The 24,484-nt window shown below is 35.0% G+C and overlaps 1 protein-coding gene across 8 annotated transcripts in view; it reads left to right on the forward strand.

Moving 5' to 3' along the window:
• Syt7 (Synaptotagmin 7) overlaps nt 1-24,484 on the forward strand; it is a 148,696-nt gene that overhangs the window by 109,417 nt on the left and 14,795 nt on the right. For 4 of the 8 annotated variants that reach the window (XM_083082996.1, XM_083082997.1, XM_083082994.1 and 1 more), the window contains 3 exons: nt 17,521-17,532; nt 21,169-21,358; nt 22,348-22,488. In XM_083082996.1, coding sequence (XP_082939122.1) covers nt 17,521-17,532; nt 21,169-21,358; nt 22,348-22,488 — 343 coding nt within the window. Of the gene's footprint in view, nt 1-12,334; nt 12,587-17,520; nt 17,533-21,168; nt 21,359-22,347; nt 22,489-24,484 lie in introns of those variants that run through there. The other 4 variants (XM_083082999.1, XM_083083000.1, XM_083083001.1 and 1 more) reach the window with 4 other exon arrangements.

Genomic DNA, 24,484 nt, shown 5'->3' on the forward strand with positions numbered 1-24,484 from the left:
GCGCACGCCGGGACGCTTCATTATCTAATTCGCACGCGCAGGCCCCTTCATCCCTTCATGCGGCCTGCTAATTTCCTATTTGCCGTCGAAACTTGAAAGTCGGTCGATAGATACGCCCGTCCAATAATATCGCGTCGGTCTGAAACAATGCGAGATGACCCACTTGTGACCGAGCGTGGCACTGCTGAATTGAACCCGAAGATGCTCGTTTCGCGTCAAGGACGCGAATTCGATCGCGCACGACTGACATTTCTTGCAACGAACAACTTCCGCTCCCTGTACGTCGTAAAAACTTGCGTATCTCTCGCAAAGGGATTTGAAAGAGCGGCGGTTTATACATGAAACTTTCGCGGTTTATATAAAACCTTGCTCGCTAAGCGAGTGGATGCCAGTTGTCGAGGCGTTTAGTGGCGTCGCTACAGGATTAAGGAGCTGGGATCAAGTGGGATTTAAGTGGGACTGATGCTGCGTTTCTTTAATTCGCATGGACGCTAGCCAGGAAACGTTCCGTTGAATTTTAAACCTTCGTTCCGCACCAATTCCGTCCGCTTTAAGTAAAAGTGTTCTCACAGAAGCGGCATTATATCCTCTCCCCTTCTCTCCTCTCCTCTTTAATATAATTTTTCGTGAAAATATAGCATTTTTTGCTTGCTACAGTCGATGTGATACCCTTAGCGCTTTATTTTAAAACACATATCACGTGGTGAAATAATTAAACTCTATTCAGCATCTTTTTATATAACACATAATATTTAAAATATATCTTCAATAAGAAATGATGTATATATTTTTGTCTTTAAAAAGAAATTTGAAATATGAAGCATTTTTTAAATTCTCGTTGCTCTTAATTTTTTTTTAATTTAGCGAAACTGGGAACGTGCTAATGAACAGTGTTTCTTTATAGTAGCCATGTAATTACGAGTAAATTAAAGTCGATAATAATCAAGCGGCCACGTCGCATTAACCCTGATGATGGTGCAGTTACTATATATCCGATACAATGTTTCTATCTACGTACTTTTTTTTTCCTTTGTGTTTTACGTCCGTGCATATAGAGTGTCTCATCGTCGGATGAAATTTTAACGACACATTCTCCAGATAAATTCAGAGTCTAGTTTTTGGCGAAAATTCATGACGAAAGGTAATCGAATTCGCCGTAACTTTTTAATCCTCGATAGTGTATATTTCGACGACGATTAAGCAAATAGAATTTGCGAAGATAGGAAAGAGAAATAGAGAGAATTTTGTCAGTCGTTACGTCATTGACGTTCGATATACAAGCGCGAGAGCAAATCTTCAATTTGCAAATTTATTTAACAATTTATTTAATAATTCTGCAATCGTACATGTAACGGTGCTCATTAAATAATTAACATTTGCGAAAAACAAACTATTTCCCTTTCGCCCGAGCCCTTTAAATACGTGTGTTTTTAAATGCTATTTATTTAATTCTTTTTCGCTTGGATGAAATATTTATCAAACGAAAATATCGCAATCATATTTTGTTCCATTTTCGTTTCGCTAAAAAAATAGAACGCGGATGTATAATAAACACTGGCTTATTATAAATACCAGTACATCCCTCATGGTTATGCTTCCTCGTGCTAAGTCTCCGTCTGTTAGGACTGATAAGTTTTAAGCGGGCGTTAGTAAGTTGACCAAGTTTAAGTACGTCACGTTCGACGGATTAAAGTGGCTAAAAATGACGAGTCGATAAATCCCCCGCACACAAGTGACCTCGGGGGAAACGTTTATAAACGCGGTTCCTGGCGCATCAATCTCGGTTGTTTCGAGGGAAAGAAAAAAGAAAATAAACCGAGCATGTCATTAGCGAAGGAAATCGACTGCCTCGATCGGCACAATTTTCACCGCAACCAAGTTCGCCCAGTTGTACGATTCAGACGACGAAGAAGCGATGTTTGGGGATACGGGGCTCTGCAAGCTCGCTTTTGTTCTAAAAGTTACACTCGCGCGTATTGCTATATCGATGCGAATACCTCTCTTCGAAAGGCGGTTCACAATACGATAGGTACCGGGCCGATCGATCATTATTGAATATAAACGCTCGCGTTTTAATAAACAAGAGGTATTTTAGCGATATTACCTACGCATACATAGATTGCATTTTAGCTATAAATTTTTAATAAACCGTTTAGCAAAAATTTGATGAAAGAACATTATTTATACGCATTTTATTTCTCGACGTAAAACGCCTCTCTGCGATACTATATCGGAAGTTAAATTCGTTAGGGATTAAAATTCACATTCGTCGAGTGCGGTTGTTGAAATTCGTCGAAAAACCGTTAATGCGCTCTGGTAATTCGATCGCAAGTGGTTTGAAAATCATCCAGACACTATTTCTATAAAATTATATATAATTTGTAGGTAAAATTCTCTTCAATTTTACGTCCATTATATATCGAATATAGGAGTTACACGTTCGCGCTTGCGATATAAACCAGAAATTCAGAGCGTGAATGTGATATGGCGCGAGAGCGAGATTCGACGCTCGCGAAAAACCTCGATAGGCGATCTTTTAATTGAAAAATGTATTTTCATTACCGTTTTTTATATATGTATATTCATTGTTTCTCGTCGACAGATTGGGGCACATTTTTTGTTGCACAATTTTTTCATTTCACCCCAAAAACCCTACGAGCTTTTGTTCTAAGGAGAAAAATAGCGGTGGTTCTCTCTTGTTCAGATTTTTATGGAATCGCCTCGCGATGTAGGGACTAAAAAAAAAATGCTACGAATTGGAAAGCCTGAAAAATTACGGAGAGGAATCTCGTGTGCGGAGAAGGAAGGTATGCCAGTAATATTCTGGTTCGGAATATGTATTTTGAATGTAAATATACACAAAACTGATGCATATAGCTTATTGTTAAACGCGGAAATATTGTAAATATTTTAGAGTTAATCTTTCAGTCTCGCTCCATACGAAAAATATATAATAATAATGCTTTTTCCAGTTTTTATTCGCAACAAAAATTAGATTAATAACATATGCAAATTACTTTTGCGTTTGGTAAAATTTATATTCCGCATCTCCGCTACAGTAGATTCATCAGCGATTTTCTCTCTATGCGCGAGTTAAAAATTCGCATGTTATAGATTAAAAAAATATGCGGCATGAAATGTTGCGAAAACCACTAGATCCGTTTCCAGGAAAAATGGCACTCATCATCACACATTTATAAACGCAATTATCTTATAATATATGTAAAGTCTGCGCGTTCTTACACCTTCTAGGTACAGTTTTATCTGTCGTACGTTTTTGCGGCTTTGTGGTTCGCTCGATCTACATTTCGCGATGTTGTAACGCGAGGAAGTGGCTGCGTTAAGAAGCTCAAGTCATGCGTTGCGAGGTTTTGAGTTTTATATCGGTGCGCGCGCGATCGGGCACAGCTGCTTGGAGAAGTAGGTTGATGCTTGACAAGTGGGACGTAGCTCTTTAATAAGGACGTCATATGAAGGGGGGAAAAAAACTTATATTAACTTCCTCGTAAGGGGGAAGGGAGCTAGCGTCTATTTTCCACCGGTCGCTGCTTCGAATCGATTGTGCATTCAATATCGCAACGCATGCTTATACCGTGTAGTATAAAAGTAAATTTCTTGTGATAATATTAAATTTTTGTTGCGTTGAAAAAAGGGGAAAATTATTATTGCAAATCTGTAATAACATAAGCTTCGGTGGTTTCTTTAAATTCGCACGTGTTACAATCGTACATGCGATGAGTTCTTTTATGTATGCGACGAAAACATATCGGAATATGCCATCTGTTGCACTTTTTTTTCTTCGAAGAGTGACATTACTAATTAAACGTGTACATTTGAAATAATTCTTTAATTAAATCACGAGCGTTTAAAACAATGAATTAAATTGTTTCAGATTTAATGTAATATCAAACCAGCGTACCGTACATTTGCTTCTTTTCTTTTCGTCTTTCAGCACACAAGCGTTTTTTTAAATAATTGAATTTCTAAAATATATTGCAAAACCCAAATTGAAATTTATTTCGAAAAAAATATTATGAAGTGGAAAAAGTGAAATAATTATATTTCCCTTCTCTCCTGCTATTGTAGGTTGGATGCGAATGAATTTCGCGTTTACTTCGCGAGAGGAGAATAATTGCCTACGAGTCTTGTGAATAAATGAATTCATGCTGTCATCACTTTGGCTCTATGTATTCGCAGAGCATATTCACTTACTCAGATGAAGTAAGAGTGAGATACTCCCTTTATGTGTAACGTCACAAAAGTCGTAAACAATATTGGGAAACAACGTACATCATTCAGGCCAAGTGTCAACTTAAAAATTTCATCGCAATGTATTCTCTCCCTGAAGCACTTTCGAGTGCGAAAAAAATGGTGCTGCAGGGAGAAATACAAAAAGTTAGTCCTAAATGTGATATCGTGTCTAAAATATCTTGAAAAGTTATAAAAGGATGAGGTGAGATGATATCCGCCAATCTTGAGATAAACTTTTCGAAATAAAATGGGAATCGAGGCGATTTAACGTTGAAAAGTAGATTAGATTTCCGACGAATTTAAAATCACGATGGTAATAAAGTGTGATAAAATTATTAGATTAATTTGCTTCAAATAGATCCAAGGGAATTTTTACAATTTTTATTTAATCAAAAATTTAACGCTGAAGAATATCTATTATTCTAATAAAATATTGTCTAGATAGTCGATAGAGAGAAAAGTATCGCGTCATTATCATTAAATAAATTTCCCGTGATATTTTATGCAGAATTTAATGTAGCAACGTTCAACGTCGTTTCTGAAACGAGCAATATATATCCTCTCTTCATTTCCGTGCTTATTGATTATCAAAAGATGATTCATCACGCCCTTCGTAACATCAACGTATTCATGACGTTTTACGAACAAAAAAAAATAGGGCGAGCGAGTAATTGAACAGGGGAATCGACGGATCTCGCTTTACATGTGTATATAGGAGAGGGAACCTGTTGCTCGTCTGTCTTCCGGCCGTCTGGCACGTAGGGCGAGTGACTTTTTACTATTCTCGCGGTTAACGAGAAGGAAAAGATCGTTAGGATGATTAGATTTGCTCGTTAAAATTTCGAGGCGCCGCGACATGGCATAACAGCTGACGGCGTCTAATTGTCAACGCTTGGGAGGGGCGGCAGGGGTTAAGTCCCCTAACTCTCCGGTAAAGTCGTGACGGAGTATCGCGCAAACTTGATGGCGGTTTTCGCTTCTGTTGTCAGCGCGAGCCCTCGCCTGTCTATTCGACAAACGTTCCTTTTGTCGGCAAAGTCCGGGATCGAAAGCGCAAACTCTGCTCGTTTATCGCATCTATTATTACACACATCCTAGCGCTGACAAGTGCGACGGTATGACACGCGAGTAATAAGATCGAGGCAAGTGCTCCGGGGAAGAAGTAAATGCTTTGACGGACATTTCGCGAGAGAAAAATAAGCGTGTCCTTCATTTCGTACGAGAAATTTTTCGCCACATTTTTCATCCGAGGGATGAAACCGCTTCGCTTGTGATCGTCGTCAGTGGCGGACATCAATAATCGAAGGATCCCGAACGTGTGCGGAATTACGATGTGCATTTTGCTTTCTCCCATTATTCCCTCCGTGTATCTCTCTCTTTTCCGTTACATTTTCTTTAAATTTTCACCAGTAAATTCTTATCACGCTTCAAACAATTTCAGGAATACGCAGGTACTTTGTACGCGTTCGCTTATATCTTCTGACACATTTGCCGAGCGGGGAAAATTTCTGTTAGAATGAAAACTCTCTACGTCGATATGGATATTCGATGAGGTTATTTTAGCTGATGCTCGCGACACGCTTGGCTTCGATACGGTTACACGCGACAAGTTGACACCATGATCGATCGGGAGGAATGAAAATATTTATCATCCAAGAGAAAGAAGCGCGGGAGAGCGATCTTACGTTCTTGCTTTTCGGAAACAAAAGGAGATGCTTAGAAAAGAATATCGTGGATGACTTGTTGCGACATCCTTCGTGAGAAGCGGGATCGACGAGAGAAAATTTTTTTCCTCGCAAATATATCGCTCAAAGCAGCGGAACACAAGCGGAAGAGTGTTCAACCTTTCCGGACTGATCGATAGTAAACCAATCGCGCGGCCAACTGGATAAGTTCTCTCTTCCCTTGATATGCAAATATGTGTTATGGTACACATGCTGAATTGTTACGAGAGAGGGAGAGAGAGAGAGAGAGAAAGAGCGAAGCTGGCGAAGGATCGATCGATATCGAGTGCGGAATTATGTCGAAGGCTCGCCAATAAGCGGTCTCGTGGCGAATCGCGTCAATCGATAAACTCTCGCCGTTCAAAAAAAGAAGCCTTTGCCGGTGTTTCCTCGACTAACGCCGTCGGAATGTGATTGTCGTGGCTGTTAGAGAAACCCTGCCGCATAAAGGGAAAAGCCGACCGCGACAATCATTTGCGCAAGAACAAATGGGCGCAGAGGACCTCTAGAGAATCCGTTAAGCTCCACGCTTTCGAGTGCACGCGCCTGCCAAAACATACACACGCACACACACATGGATACACGTAGCCTGTATCTCGACGCTCCCACCTGTCGCTACGTATTCCCTCCAGAGCGAGGACGCGCGCGCGACGAATAATCCCCTATAATCGAGATAACTATCCCGCCATTATGCTCATCCCGCGATCTCATGGGTGATACCCGCACGATATCCGGGATCGGTGCGATACAATTTTTCTTTGCAACTCGACCCCACGTAGACGAGAGTCTACGTGCTTCGGGATTGGCTTCGGGAGATTCGCCAGACCCGGACGCGGCGGGCTCCGCTTCTCTCTCGTAGTGGTGGTGGCTAGGATCGATCCAACCTCCTGTCTTCCGACCACTATTCCTCCCCTCTTTCTCCTCCTCTGTCGTCCATCCTCTCTCTCTCTCTCTTTCTCTCTCTCTCTCTCTCTCTCTCTCTCTCTTTCTCTCTTGGTTACTCAGACCCGATGTGAACAGCCCGACGTGCTACAGCACGTACCATCTCCGGAGTCCGTATAGTTTGCTCGTTTGTCCGCTATCTAGATTTTTCGGATTTTTTCTCTTCATAGTTTTTTTTCTCAATTATTAGTATCTCGTGTGATGAATTTTTTTCGGAAGAATTATATCGTGATATCTGGTCATGCGAATATTTTCGACATGCGAATATTGTCGACATTTATCGATTCCTGACAATGCGTCTTGTTACATAAAATGATTTTAATATACATGTTACTCTTCATTCCTTTCAATTATTTCAATTGATTTTTAACTCAGACGTAAATGTTATGAATAAATTTTTGTAGACATTTCACGCAGTTTATTAGAAACTGCTGTTAAATAGTTTTAGTTTAAATTTACTCTAAATTTAGTCATTATTTGCTTCCAACATAGCACACTTCCAGGTGATTCCCAATAAGGTATTCGATACCTGCCTTTTGACACGAACCGGCGTGCCAACGATGTATCGACAGAGAATCGCGTGAATAAACGAGATTCTTGAAATACGCTTTTAATAATTAATTTACTGTCTAGATAATGCTTTGTGTGTCAATCAAATAATGATACCATATATATATATATTTATTGATAAAAGTTATAAGGAACTAATTACAAATAATTTAAAGAGCAAAAACATAAAATAACATTTTTTCTGCCGTGTAATAATTTTCACATGATCAATTAACATAATTTGAAGATTAATATAATTTCCTTTTATTAAGTTAAAACATTATCTTCAGATGCATATTAAATTTTTCGATTAAATGTTTTTAGTAAAAACTTTCTATTTTTAGTTAACCCTATTATCTTTATAAAAATGTATTATATATATTTTTTTTTAATAGAATATTTTATATAAAAGGGTAAAATGAGGGGTACAAATATACATGTTCGAAAGTGAAAAATTCTTTTTAATAAACTTAAAATAATTCTTTGTAAGAAGAATATTATGGCCTGTAATATTATAAATAATTCTTTGTAAGAAGAATATTATGGTCTGTGATATTGCTTTATAAGAGACATTAATAGTCCATTAATAACTTTACACGAATTTTGCTTCGAATTAATTCAAATTTCATGTGAAATGGTGGTTAATAGTGCATCCGATTTGTCGCTTACATCGTTAAATTTTAAAGACGTGACGCGGTATAAGTTTTATTATAATTTCTATGCAAGCGCTAATCCACACTTTATAATTCCTAAGCTATCTCATCTAACTTTGGCGGGTTCAACTCGATGAAACAGTTCTGATCAACGTTTCCTTAATTTCATTAATAGATTAAGACGAGATACAAGATCATTGCGCATCCGAAACCCGCGGAATGAGATAACTTTGAAACTGATCGCCATCGTCGGAAAGAGAGCTGCTACTTAATATAAACTTTATCTACCTCGAATTGCAATTGAATCTCTTTTGCCATAAAGTTCGTAATTTACGAGCTGTAGCTTAACATTATTTAAGCAGAAGTTGATTACATGATATAATACAGAAAAAAAGAATGAAAGGAGAGAGAGAGAAACCTCACACAACCGCAAAATAAATATAAACAAGATTAAAATACTCCAACTTTGAACAATTTTACTACATTTTATAATTTATAATATATATCAAATAATTTCTTATATCTTGCAATTAGAACTTTTATTTAATGAATGATATGTCTCTTTGTGCTTATCGGAAAGAATATAACATTTGAGTGAGCTATTATAATAATTTCACCATTTAACATAACATTTCTCTTTCCTGAAAAGTTAGATTAATATTCCTACTTCGCGTCACGTCTTCTTGAAATATTCCTCAAACACGAAATGCATATTATTCATCTTTAGTATCCAATATTTCGATAACGAGATACCTTCCCACTTAGAAATTTATAGATGTAAAAAAAGGATATAATTATTTTAAGATTGGAAGAAAACTTGAAACTCTTTTTCGACGTCCTTTAAATGAGTCATATTTCTGATTTCGCTGCAGTTGCATATTGAAACAGCAATTGCATAATTCGAATATCATTAATAATACTTTAATGAAAGTATAATATCTCGTATTTTCTATTATCCGTCTATTTTTCTATCGTTTTGAAGAGCGAATTTGAACTCGGTGTCAAGTACGTATATACGTATTAAAATCTTAGTTCCGAATATCTCACGAACTCATGAAATACTTATCCTTAATTTTGTATTACTAGAAACGATCGAGGATAATTCTGCATAACTTAGAGGAATTTACATTATATTCGAACATTCCAGTAGGTGAAAGATATGAAAGAGAGATAGATAGATGGAGAAACAGAAAGGAGGTCTCGTGCGATACCTGAATCCGTAATTCGTCTTTTTCCGGAGTTTTTGCTGATTGCGTATTTCGCGTATTTGTCTAAAATTTCTATCTGCTGCAGAGATTTCCGCGAAGAAATCAAATTAACAATTGATAAAATCAACCGAAGGGAGAAATCTAAACCGCAACTGATGCGCGCGTGATGGACCGCGTGCGGTCCATTTGTTGCTCTCGTATTTCGCGTATTTTTGTACCGTACGCGGATTTCATCGCAAACGAATAAAGACGGATATATATTTGTGTAACGGGGATATAAATAATTCAACTGCTTTTTTATCAACTTTTGTCCGTAACTGCGTCGTCTGTTTAATGTCTCTCCCTTAACTTTGTTCCCTCTCGTAAGTTCTCTTTTGTCGGATATAAAACTCGCGAAAGGCGTTTCCCTCCCGTCCACCTCTCCTCTCGCATTTCTCACCTATTTTTCATTGCTGTGCTCGTGAGCTGGACCGTGAAAGCTGCAAGTACGCGATGAAAAAAAAAGAAACAAAGAGAAAGTTCGCCTTACTTCGTCATTACGAAGAAAATTGCCGTCTATGTTAGGGCGCCCGTCGTCGCCGCTATGTGTGCTCTCCGTTAAATTGCTTGTTGAAACTCATTAAAAGGGTTACACACACGACCCACGTGCCTAACCCGTTAAAAGCGGGGCGTCGTTATCGAATATTGACGCGGGGGTTGTCCGTCGACGAGTACGATATTTCGCGAGTGATTTAATTGTGTCATCGGTCATCGGTTGACACTATATGCGTCTCGTAAACTCGCAACAGATACACTCGTCTCTTTTTATCACGAGAAATTTTTATCCTCAAATCATCCTCAAATGTTAGCGAATATTGTCCCTTCAATTGAGCCAATGATCTTGGGGGATGAGAAGAAAATAGTTATATAATTCAATAAGAAAATAATTTTTTTTCGAAATACAAGTATCCATAATGTAAGCAAGAATATTCTTTATTTGAGATATATCAAACCATTTTAAATCTTCATGTTTTTCTGCAAGAATTTCTGACATTTTCAAATACGTACGTAATTCTTAGTCGATAAAATGTTTAAAAATCAATCGTTGCCACGAAATGAGCTTTTATATCGCGTATTTCTATCCATATGACGTCGCCAGATGCCAGTGATAAATATGACGTTGTTCCTATATCGTTGTCACGATGTACATACAATATTTTCTGGTCACCACGTTGCTATCATCGCATCACACTACACGTTCACCTGACCTGTCGCGCGCTCATAAATCAATTTTATTCCTAGCCAGTTTCATCAAAATCCGCTGCGTATTAACAATATGTTGCTTCAAATTAACCGATTAAATCGTAATTGCGGTGAAAGTGTCTAATCTAAAAAGATTCGTATTTGAATGGACTTCCCGATTAAATTTCACCTACGCTTGATGACATCGGGGCTAACCGCTTGCGTTATAATAATTCAATGTTCTAAAGTCAATTTTCATTATACCGTTTAATTTAATAAGAGAGAGAGAGACGTTTGATGATTTGGATGCGTTGTAGCTTCGTAACCTTTAATATGGGATAACTGTTTATCGGCCGATAATTGCGTTACATTAATATTATCTACCGTCGTGCAATCGATGAGAATGTACCGTACTTGCTTACTAAACAGCCAGGTCGAATTGATGATTGGCTCGGCGTGCGTTGTACGAATTAATTGTTCAAAGTATTTCATTTTGTTACGCTCGTGACCCTTATTGCAGACTACAATATGGTATTGTAACAATATACACAATGTAAGGATTTTATTAAATTCTAATTGCACACACATCGGCCATACAATCTACGTAGGATGGATTACAATGTAGGTCAAAATAATTAAACGTATCGATACAATTTGATATTTTAGTCGGTTTAATTTCAAATAGCTTTTTCAGTCTAAAAATTTATTATATTATTTTGCAAATAACGAGTCTTATGAATAGTGTACTTTTGTATAGAATGGAAGGGAATAATAAACAATTTTCAACAAGCTTTCTGAGATATGGTAAATATTGTTTATATTATTTAATAAACGGAAATAAATTTTAGTCGGTTTAAGTTCAAATTGCTTTTCAATCTAAAAATTCATTATATTATTTTGCGAATAGCGAGTCTTATGAATAGTGTACTTTTGTATAGGATGGAAGGGAATAATAAACAATTTTCAACAAGCTTTCTTAGAGAGATATGGTAAATATTGTTTATATTATTTAATAAACGGAATTATATTATTTAATAAACGGGAATAAATTATATTTTGTTAATATTATGTTTGATTAATGAGAATAAATTATGTTTTATTATAAATTTTGTGCGCATGTAAACAAAATTTATTGTTAAGAATACATCTTTGCATACATGATATCCTACGATTTGCAAGCATAATTTTAATTATTATCAGCAAATTTGCAAACGATCCGTCTTAGGTTGACACTATTTTCTGCAATTTCTCAATTGTACATATCATATATTCCTTTACAAGTAAGTTTTAGTCAAAATATCTTGTTAAAAGAAAATTTAAAGTAACCTGAAGAAAATTATTCTTTTATCTTTGCTTTGCAGTCATTGCTCTAAAACTTTTAAAAAGTAAATTGTCAAATATTTCGCATTTGAACTATGTAATTCCAAATTGAAAAATTATTTCAATATTAATAAAACTAATATCGAACTTTTCGTTAATCGGATTATACGTTAAATGTGCTTTCTCTATAAATTTTATATGACAAAAATTTTATGGAAAATATCTATATTTAACGTAATAATTCAATTTACCTGAATTTTGACATTTGCTTTTCTTCTGATCCAAAATTAAATATAATATATATAGAGCATACATTATATATAATCTTATATTTAATAAATTATATAAATATATAAATATATAAATATATAAATCAAAATAGTATTGGCCAATCACTTGTCGCCCTCTCATATTTTATAATTGTACATGTACAAATAGATGATGTATCGGTAACAAAAATTAACATCGAGAGGAAGAAAAAAAGAGAGAGAGAGAGAGAGAGAGAGAGGGAAAGGGAAAGAACAAGAATGCGAGAATCGCTCGAAATATCGTGTTAAATTCAAATCGTCAGATACCTCGTCGACTGGAACTTTCATAAAAGTGCTCTAGCGAGATTAGATTAGTTGATTGAAATTCACCGGAACAAGGAAATTATGTGGGCCGCTGTGTCAAGATCGTTGGAGATACTCGTTGCCTTCTTCGAATATTACACAACCAGGTAAGATCTACGTGCGCGTATTTTTCAGAACGAGACACATTTGCCTTGCACATTTAGATACGGATACAATAAATACGAATAGGGCGGTACAAAACACTGTAATTCGTTTTTTGCGCGATAATGAAAAAATCTATATATAAAAGAACCTATATAAAATTACAGCGCGCTCGTGTATGGATTATGGTCCATTCATTTTTTATGACATATATTTACAGAATATATGTGAAAAGCAGATTAAAGAATGATATTTGAGGGATAGCACAGTTGAAAATAAAAATATCACCTATATGAATATATTAATACGTATATATACCTTGAGCTTTTGGTAAATTTAATCTTTTTATAGAAACTCAAGTTGAAATTTTTCTCCTGCTTTCTATATTATTTTTTAAACTAATATCTACTTCTCTTTTTTGAAATTACTTAATTTTATAAGCTTTTCTTTTAAATTTCTAAATGAAAAATTGTTTGCTTATTTGAGATACAAAGTAGGATTTTCTACATAAATTAAAATCCTCTAAAATATAAGAAAATTGAAATTGAAAATGGAAGCAAAATTTCGACTCGAAAAAAAACTTGTGTTTTTTATAAAATATCTTCTAAAAATTCAATACTTTATAAGAAGATCAGTTTTGAAGATCAAGTTTTTGTTTTGTTTTTATTTCATTAACAAAATAATTGAATTTAGATAAGAAGGCACACATGCATACATATGACATAAAAATATAATACATTGTTTATATCGTTTTTTTAATGTGATATTATTCTTTTAAATATACTACCTCTAATATTTGTTTGGAACACACTTTTTAAACGCATCACTGAATTCTCGTCTTTAACAAACACCAACAGAGTTAGGGACAGTTTGTCTTTCACGATATGTCCTTGCACGGAAGCGATTTCTACGCCGGATATAAAATCGCGTAGGAAAAGTTTGAAACAGACGCTTTCGTCGCGTCAGTGATACTTTTTCAGCGTCAATGTGACATTTTTAGAACTGTACTTTTATAAGCAGAAAATGTGTGCAATGATAGGGTTAAGAGTCAAAAAAGAGGATGCATCAATGTGCGTTCGCGTTGTCGGTTGTCGAGAATCGTCTCGAAAATACGAACAATTTCAGAGTCGGTGGCTGTTCTCGATTTGAAAATATCCGAGAGAGCTGACATAACGTCCTCACGTGACGTCACTCGAAAAGCTGTCGTCTTCGTTTCCAGTACCGTTGGTGCCGTTTTGCGACGACAGAGGTAATTTCTGTGTTTCGTCGGGAGTCGAAACGTTCCCGACCTGACACAAGACAGAAATGAGGAAGCTGCCGAATTTGCGCGCCATTTGCGCCATTCTTTCTCTCGGCTGATATTATATTTTTTATTTATTAAAGCGTTCACGACGCGTAATAGCGATGTGTATATTTTGCTGGAAACGTTCCCGAGAACGTTGCCAGCAGAGGCTGTGTTGTAATATTAAAACATCTGAAATGAAATATCGAGCTTATATGAGATACTTATTGTCAATCTTATCTTCTATTACGTAAAATATCTTCGTTGTTTTCGACAATATGTAATAGGAATCGCGGGAATTTATTTGTTTCAAGAAAACATAAAGCATAATTAGAAAATCTTTTGGAATTGCAAAAAACACATATCGTCTTTTATAATTTCAAGTTGAAAAATTATCACTTGTTGAGAGGACATATTTATGTACATTATTATGTTTTTATTCAATTAATTTTTTATCTGAGTATAATTGAGTGTTTTTTTATATAGCGTCGACGAAATTTACAATTTCTTCTTATTTTGTGTGCTAATATTGTAGAAGAAATATTTTGAGAGCGATTTTAAAATGTGATTTTGTGACAATGCATAATGTTAAGATAATATTGCCAGCAACGATTCAGCAACAGATTGGGCGCATACATGATATATATGTGCATACTGGAATAATAATGTCGTTAAATTAATCATGTATTGTCGTCGGGATATGTTAGAGAATAATAAACAGGTGTGTTGCGGCGAAACAAATCAAAATTATATTAAATAAAACAAGAATAGAATAATTGTGACGTTATATAATTAAGGTCTTAAGAATGTTTTTCCACATGGAAAATTAACTCATTTTTATTTATCGAATAATTTATCAAAATTTGACGAAAAAGGAAACGGTCTCGTATTCTGAAAAATTTGTTTTAATTTAATAGGAGAAAAATAAAAAATATGAACGAGAATAATACACACACGATAATAATTTTATTTTCAATTCTCTTTAATGATCAGGATGGATTAATTTTCTCACACATAAAGTATAATCCTACTAAGATCTTATAAATTCTTTATTATCACAGTTTTGATTCGCAGCTTAATACATTTCTAAAATTACTGCAAGTGCTCTAAAGAAAATACATTTTATATTAATAAGGAAAATTTCCCATTTAGAGATTATTTCTGTATATTTATTAAGGCTAAATTAATTTCTAAGAGAATTTTTATTTTCGTCGAGCTTTTTTCCGAAGGATTTTCCAGCAAGAATTAATTCCAGATTTTATTCCGTGCGAATTGCAACAAGGTAATAAGTAAATAATTGTAGATAAATATATACATCGATTGTAGATAAAAGTAGTGAAATTTAACTATTTGGAAGAATTGAAAAGATAACTTATACGCGATATATATCGATATGTATATACATATCGATACATATATACATATCAATATATCAGTTGTCGAATGTAAAAAATAAATATATCCATTCTTATATATCTCAATTATTACTTATATAACTTTTACAGGAGTTTTATATGAGCCCGCTGGCTTTTCGCGTGCGTTAAACGAGAACAGCAACGTTATGCGCCCCATTTCTTATACTATACTTCGCTTGTAATTTTATCGATTGACTTGTTGGAGAGCGCACACACGTGTGTCTGCACGCAGGGTTTTTAATTTCCTGAAATACCATATCAGAATATCAGACGGAATAATATAAGCCTCTCCTCTCATTTTTATGCATAAAGTAATTATATATAGTATGCAATTCTATAGAACTTTACACGTAAATATACTTTAATTTACTATAAATAATTTTGATTATTATGTTGCTGTCTGTGCACACACATGTATATCTTTACGATCAATCCAGCATATTATAGGTAATATCGAGAAAATAAATTTTTCAGATATATTGTGTACGTTTGGCAACGCGACATTCTGGATTCGATTCAGATTGCGATTTGAATCGCGAGACATTTGACGTAAAATTTATTTATATACTCGACGGATACGTGCCGTCATATCTTTCCTATACAAATTTCAAATTTGAAGACAGATCGAACCTAACGTCGAGATATTGATATAAAAACGGCTGGCGGATAATAATCCCGCGAAAGTCTGTTAGGGTGAAATAAATAATATCAAGCGCGTTCTATCGATTTCCTTGCATATGTGTGCTCATACTATCTATCTTTAACATGACAATGTACATAATATGAAACAAGAAAGAGAGGGAGAGAAATAGAGAGACAGAGAGAGAGTGAGAGGGGGGGGGAGAGGGGCCGAAACACATGTTGTCTCGGTTGATTTAATATCAAAACTTTCGCGATATCGTCCATGAGATCGCATATTGTATTCCGTTGTGTTGTTCATTTATCAGTATCACGTATACCTATTTTCGCTGGCGAGTTATACTGAATTCCTAACGCATACATGCATGTATACATACACGGAGTAATTCCGCAATAATGCGAAATCAAATGTGGCTATTGAATATCGATAGGCATTCCGCGGTCGCGGTTGTAAAAGGTAATATACCTTAAGAAGAGAGTTAATGGCCTGATAACGTAATCGATCGCGGGTGTAAACAATGTAAAAAGACGATACATTTGCAACTATATCGCACGGAATGTCAGCTATCTCCTCGAGGGAACATTTTTCCGAGAAATTTAAATAAATTTCAAATGAGCGATGTATTGCGTCGTAACGATGCATAATGATCGACTCATTAAAATTCTAGATGCGTCGCTCGCTCTCTCTCTAAAAAAGTAATTGCATCAATAAGCGAACATTGATATAATGATAATGAGATGCAGTCGTCTCTGTCTCTCCCCCCGCTTCCCCCGCGTCGCGGTTCTTTATTTACTTATGAGATTTATTTACTTATGCAATTTTACGCGCCGATAGAACGCAAGTTTGAAACAAACTTTATACTTTATACCCAGGTTGAAAAAGGAGTAATGAAAATAGATTTTAATATATGATCGACTATTGTACACAAATCATGGGCAAATTAAAGAGTGATGCAAGAAATAACTTTGTACATCTTGCAATTACGAGGCGAACCGGCGATTATATTGACGTTGATAAAATTATTAGCTGTTTCTCTTTCTGTATTATGTATACCTTTTACATCTAATGAAACTTTTCGCTTTAATGAACGAGAGAGATGGCAATTAACTCTCAACGCTCTCCAAGTATTTAAACTTCTTCGTACTCGGTTTAGCTAGACATTGTGTTAAAGATGTTATCACTTCTACAACTGCGTACAATTTACAACTATTGCGTTGTCTCTCGACAATATTTGACGCGAGTATCGCACCACTTGTATACAAGTGTCGTGAAATAACAATTCGCAAATTAATTTCACGCTCGCAAATTGTCCTTAATCGTGTTACAATGCACGCATTTCTTTTTTCCTCCTTTGTATGTGGATCTTACATCTTCTCTCTCTTAATTTAAGATTGATAAGTGATGTTTTACGACGTTAATGTTATGTGTTTTGTCTCCGAAATATTGTGGCGCAATGTTTTCTCCTTATCTCTGCCCGAACTTTGTTTCGAACTCTATCGTTCGTCTAAAGTGTATCTGTGTACGTGTGCACGTCCAGTTAATTAATTAATCACTGATCTCTTTTTCTGTTTCATGCCCCTCGTTTCGATCGGAACCTCGCAGAGCGCAATTAGAGTAAGTATGAACGACCGTGTGTGGGAGATAAAGGTGTGTGACATTTAAACGGAAAGGGTCCGTTGATCTATACATGTACTCAGCTCTACTTTATTTAACTTTTCCTATTGTCTTCTCTCTCACTTCCGACTTCTCTTCTTAACGGAATACACTATATATACCGTCTACTTTGATTGCGTAAGTAGTTGCACTTCGTTCACCCTTCTATCACAATTTTCTCGTTTTGCCCGATGATGATATGATGATCATGTCACGTCGTTTCTGTTGGTTGCGTAGCCCCAGCGTTTGTACAACTCTATTTCTTTATCTTTCTCGATCTGTCATCTATCTATCTGCCCGCCATTTCGTCTTGTGTTTCTTATAATCTGCAGAGAGCGAGAATATATTATATATATATTGTTTTTTCTATTTCTTAAGTCCATTCGATCGGCCAGCTATTGGATTTATCCTCATTCTTTACTCTGAGACCACTCTATTTTTCTTCGCCTGCATAAATACACAATATACATACATAAATACATTGTCTGCAGTCAAATGGATCTGCATCATAGATTTTGTTTATACGGCCAGCAGCTCGTTGGATCAACAGTTTCTATAAAATCCATGTTCGACGTAGATATGACGTTTTACATTACTTTTCAAGTTTTTGGTTTGAAATTCATACTCGTATGTGTATGTGTGAAGATCGTACAATCTGCAAGGAACGTTTATTGTATGAATAAAATTAATTAGGTGTGTAACAAAAGAGGGAGAATAATTATTTAAAAAATTATTTTTTAAATCCGATAAAGGAAATTTCTCGGGCAATCATGTGAAATTAATTTCATTCGTGAGCGATGCGTGAAATTCTATGTCTATTGAAAATGCGATTTTTCTCAGACAATCTTACATCGCACTTTCGTCTCTTACACTTGAACGCGGATTCCCTCGTATCATTCGTTGTTTACCGCAGCAAATATACAGACGCATCCCAGCAAACTCTTCTGCCACTGCAATAAATACCGCTTATACGTGTAATGTGACAAGAGGTAAACACCTCTTACATGACAAAAATATTTCTCTATGTGATTCCCCTACATCTTGAGCGAGCGTAGAAGACCTATTATCTCTATTGTTATATTTATCTCATTTGTTTCTGTACAAACAAAAATTTGTATATTTTTATACTTTATCTGTTCGAAAATAATTTTAATTAATATAGATTAATGAGATTTTTCAACGATTAAAATGGCATTAAGCTTGATACTGTTAATAATTAATAATTTTTAGTTAGGTATAAAACAAAACTTATTAATATATATCCAACTGAGAATTACGTGATATGATATCTTGATGTCATTTTAACCGTAAAAATCGACGACGGTCATAAATTGCGGACCACTGTCACAGGTGTCTCGCAATGCATCTTTCTGCACATCGATAGCAGAGCACTCCGCGCGGATTTCTTTCTCATTCTTATTTATGAGTTATGAATAAAAATTCGCAGTAAATAAGGAAACACTCGCCGCGAATCCGGTAAAATACTCGCTGTCGAGACCTCCCTTTAATCGGATAAAAAATAAAAAGAAATTTATGCGGACGTATACCTTTTTCCCTTTATGTGTATATTGCGCTTACGTGCGAAATGTAACGTTTCGTGCTTTTAGCGATGTTGTGATACCATGAGAATACGCGCATTTTTTACGATATTTTATAAATAACGTCGATGTCGAACACATTTAAACATATCGATGCAATAAATTTGCGGATTATTTAAGTACATAAACTCGAAATAGCAGCCAAGCAAATAAAACAGATGTAAAAATTTTAATTGGTGCTATATTAATTTGTAATTAATTATATTAGCAAAGATGTCATTGATTCATTGTCTTCAAAAAAAGAATTCAATTATTTTAGAATTCGATTAATGATACACATTAATTTGCATATCGAGTGAAATAGGATATTTCGAAATTATTCTTTTGATAGTAGGTTTTTTAATTAACTAGACTTGACTTTTTTAGCTAATCTAGACTTGACATTTTCTCTGAAAATCTGCAGAAAGATCATCACTTTTGCAAATTTTTTCCATCACGTATCGTTGTTAATTAAATCTTCTCTAATTAAAATTCTATTAAAGTAAATTTCATTCGAAATTAATCGAAAAAAATAATTTTATTGATCTTTTGATTCTATAAAATTTAGCTTGCGAAGAGCCCTCGTTTTCAATCACAAATTATTGATGCCTCGGCTTTTTCCCTGATGGAAAATCGTCAAATTGACCAATGAAATGATTTTAGAATACCCTGTACACGATCCATTCGGGACATTTTAAAACGTTGACAAGTAGATAAATATAACGAGAAATTTACATTTTCTCCATAAAATGGATGAAATTTTTTTTCTATTTAATAGAAACGAGAGACGACAGCATTTTAGCGTTTCCGTATCAAACAATTTCAGCTTACGTATCGATTTCTTCTTTTTTTCACGTACTTGGCATTTATTTTTCTTTCCTGCCGTGGCTTTTGTACAATTATGAACGCTCCGCGACTGAGTAGTAAACAGCAACTATTAATACGAACCGACGACATGACGTATATCGACTTGCGTGCCTGAGAGAACGACGCGCCGATTAGCGATGTACGTGTAGCTCGCAGTAGATGCGACAGAGAGTAGATTGAACGATAAATTTATCTAGATCTTATTGTTAGAGTTATCGCCTAGTGCGCCTCTATAACGTAACATCACCGAAACGTCGTATCGCTAGGATATACGCTAGGTTGGTGATAAGCTTGTGCATGAATGAAGGGACGAGCGAGAGATTGTCAGGGATAAACAGATGACAGGAAAATGTCATTTCAGAAAGATATCGAATGGATTCGAATATTGGACTGATAATCGCTTGTTGCGTTTCGCACTTGTAGATTTATCGAAATGTTTATAATCTATTTAAGTATTTGTAATATTTTTGAAAATTGAAGTAAAATTACAATGGACGTAGTAAAAATCTTGAAATTAATAAAAATATTTGTTTCTAGAAAATTTTGTACAGAAAATTGTAAAACTGCCTCGTTCTCTTTCGAAAGGAATTTTAGGTAATATAATATTATAAGATTACCATGAGACTTGTAATTATAAAAATCATATAATAAAGGCAAATATGTGTCTCACATTCATAACTAGAAATTTTTGTGACAAAGTAAGACTATAATTTAATATTTTAACTACTATAATTTAAGTTTCTTTTAAATCCATAAAAGAAAATAATTGTTTTCTGCATCTTTTTTGATGCCAAAATATAATTCGACGACTATCAAACTTTATAATTATAAGAATATTAATAAGAATTTTCTTTTACAATTTAACTTCGATTTTCTCAAAATTGCGAAGGGGCATTTCTGAGAAAAATCTCTGCCGAAAAATTGCATAGAGTATTCCTTTGCTTAGATTCTTCTGGCGTTTAATCAGACTTCAATGAGGTAACGAAACAAATAAAATATCGAGTTTGTTTTAGCGGAGTGGTCTCCAGACGATTCCTGCTTCTGTCAAAGGATAACGAGAATAATCGATCAGCTAGAGACGACCGTAATTCATGGCGTGGGCGTGAAAATATGTGCGTGAATAACGGCGACAAATCTTACGTGTATTTTTCAGGACGACCGGCAGCCCCGCCAGCAAATCCCCGGCAGGTGGTAGCGGTGGACCTGCGAGCGGCGGCGGAGCCGCGGGTGGGACGGCGGCGCCAGGTAGCGGCGCCAGCAACGTCGGAAGCGGAGAACCCCGTACACCTACCGCCGGGCCGCAGAACAAGCAGCTGCAGAATGTCAAGGGAGAACACCCCTCGGTAAATGTCTCTAGATTTTTCACCGTCGATTGGGAAAGGAAAGAGGGAAGGGGAGATAATACGATGAAATTGTCGTCAAAGAATTATAATTTCAAAAAATCTAATTTGTTTATCAACCTCTCAATTTTTGTTGACGATAGAGAAGGATTTAGTTAATAAAAAAATTAATCATTATTTTTATGTCCTCGCACACAGAGAAAAATATTATTCCACTGCCAAGAAAAGCGATTACTCAGTTTATTATTATTTTTTTTTTAAGTAATAGTTTTCTTTAACAAAGAATATATTCTTGATAATAGTCTTAAAATATACTCATCACAAGTATTAGAAAATCTCATTATCATGTACACAAAAGAAGAATTTATTTTCTCTTCAAGAATATTGTAAAGTTGTATCAAAGAAAAATCAAACTTACTTTATGTAGCAAGCAAACCAAATTTTTGTTTTAATTTAATATTCTTGACTAAAATACTGCACTTACTAAAATTCAGAATATATTAAATTTATATAGAATAATTCAATTTAATGCTTGTAGTGAACTTTTGATATATTTGCGGATATACAAACTTATGATATACTTAAAATAAATAATATTTACTTGAATACAGTATACATTTTTCTCTGTGCTCAGAGTCAGGAAAAATTGGCAAATCGAAAGCTCGTCGTCTTTATCTTCTTTTCTCTAATCGAAGAATCATGTTGTAATGTGACATATAAGAAAGCTATAAAAGTGACAGTAATTGTGCAATTATTGCTTACGTGGATGTAATGGATTCTCGTATCTCGTATCTCGGATAGAAATGGACGAACGTAAAATATTTAATTCTTCTAGAGATCTTTGTATTTTTTGCAATGTAATTCGATTTTAAGAGATCGCACTCTGGTTAAACTTTAATCCAAGTATTGCTTCTGGAAGCGAAACGGAGGAATCTCGAGATGTCTTCTTCGGAACGAATCGTAACGATCTGTGCTGTGTGCATGTGTTGCAGAAAGCGTTTCTACAAAGCAGGTCTATTTCCCTGGTCGACATGTATATCGACAATTCCGAGCCGAGCGAGAACGTCGGTCAGATCCACTTCAGTCTCGAGTATGACTTTCAGAACAGCACGCTTATTCTGCGCATCATACAGGTCGGTATATCCAAGTTTTCGTTGTACCCAACTCGATGCGCCAGAACTTGGCTCTTCGAAACTTACTTGCCAGCCGTTTATTTTGTTATTGAGCGTGTTTGCATGCGTCCGTTGCACATGATATTGCTACGATCGTACAACTACAATAATAATAATAATAATAATAATAATAATAATAATAGAATACAGGAAGAGAGAGGGGAGGGGAGAAAAGAGAATAATATTATGCAGGAAATAATATATTAAATCAAAATTGAAAGCGGTTATCGCATTAATAGCAATAACGTGTTGTGGTTGATAATTACGCATGAATAATGATAAGGGACGATTTTATTTTTTTGTTGAAAATCACGCTTTTCAAATTACTCTATAGTATAATACGCGTTATTCTACACCGATTGACCGATACGCGTATTTCTGATTGAGCGTTTGCATTTCCGATACGGTCTAAAAATATAAATCGGGGCTATCAAGATGTCCTGTAATTGATGGTGCAATCGGGGAAAAGTAATTTCACATGCAAAAATAAATTGAAGATTTATAAAATCAATTTTTTTGCCAAAAACAAAGCCTTGTTTTCGACAAAATAAATTCTGACAAATAAATTCTGTTAGAAAATTGATAACACATTATGTTTTTGAGCTTGAGTGACTTCTAATGATCTGTTATAATTATTGACTTTTGTCAAATAAAAATTGTTGTAACTTTATATATCAATAATCATTTTCGATATAAACATATGTGACACCAGATGAGACAGAGACTATTCAAACTTAAACGAACACAGATATGTTATTAATTTTTCACATTTTAAAGTCGATTTTCTTTTCCAACTAAACTAAAGCATATGAGATAGTTTTGATTTCATAAAACTTTTAATTCATTCTTTGACGTAGAATTATTATTTTCTTGATTATACTTGCGGTTATATGTGTGAACGCATTATAGTCGATTTTTGGACGATGAGGATCACCCATAAATCGCAGACGAGACACCGTTTTGCACCGAAATGTGAATGTGTGTACGAAATATCCTGCAAAACTGGGACGCCGTACATTACTTTTCTGTTACGTAGAGCAAGGACTTTTGAAACTGAAATGCGCTACAGTCTCAGGGAAAATAGCATGTTCAGCGCGGTGGGGGCTTCTCGGTTGTAAACAGACGCATAAATTACCGAACGCTGGATTTTTCGTCCCGCACGATTTAATCCGACGTTAAGTGAAACACGCTCGACCACCGATATCTACTCGGTTCTCTTTGCAACACAAGGATTATCGTGCCAAGAGATCTCAACAGTCAGGCACACAGTATCGTCATATTTACGCGATTATATTTTACATTGCACGCGACTCAAATTTTGTAAAATACTCTCCCGATTCAAGTTTTAATGTGTAATTTTTCGAGTAAAGATATTCGTAGAAGAATTCTATTATTATTATTATTATTATTATTATTATTATTATCATTATTATTATTATTATTGTTGTTATTATTATTATTACTATTAATATTATTATTATTATTATTATAAAATTAATATTTCTCGATGCTATAGGAGAGGATATAACTACATGCAATGTGCTACTTTCTTATTTTAGCGAAAAATTATAATAAAATCGCTTAATATTATCGCGTACTTTATTAAACACATGCTAGTGAAAAAAAGCATAATTTTTCGCTCAATTTGCATCCGACCTTTTTCTCTTGGCGAATTTAATCGTTCCGTCGGTGAATTATTTAATAGAGAACTTTGGCGAATGATGTGTTGTTGCGACTTTTATTTTATATTTCTGACATTGTGTGTGCGCGTTGTACTATAAAAAGAAATGCGATTGTTTTCTTCTCGTTGATTTCCTCGGCGAATATTGATAACACGTGTGTAACGCGATTTTCTCGCGAGGCCTCTTTTTCTGTTCGAGTGTAATTTGGTTAACTTTATATTTCGCTTCGTATTTTCTTCGCAACAGACGTGAATTATAAATGGCTCGCATGTACC

This window comes from Camponotus vicinus, unplaced genomic scaffold (genome assembly GCF_025532165.1).
Source record: "Camponotus vicinus isolate PSW18456_S1 unplaced genomic scaffold, iyCamVici1.0 SCAF_11, whole genome shotgun sequence".
Lineage (NCBI taxonomy): Eukaryota > Metazoa > Arthropoda > Insecta > Hymenoptera > Formicidae > Camponotus > Camponotus vicinus.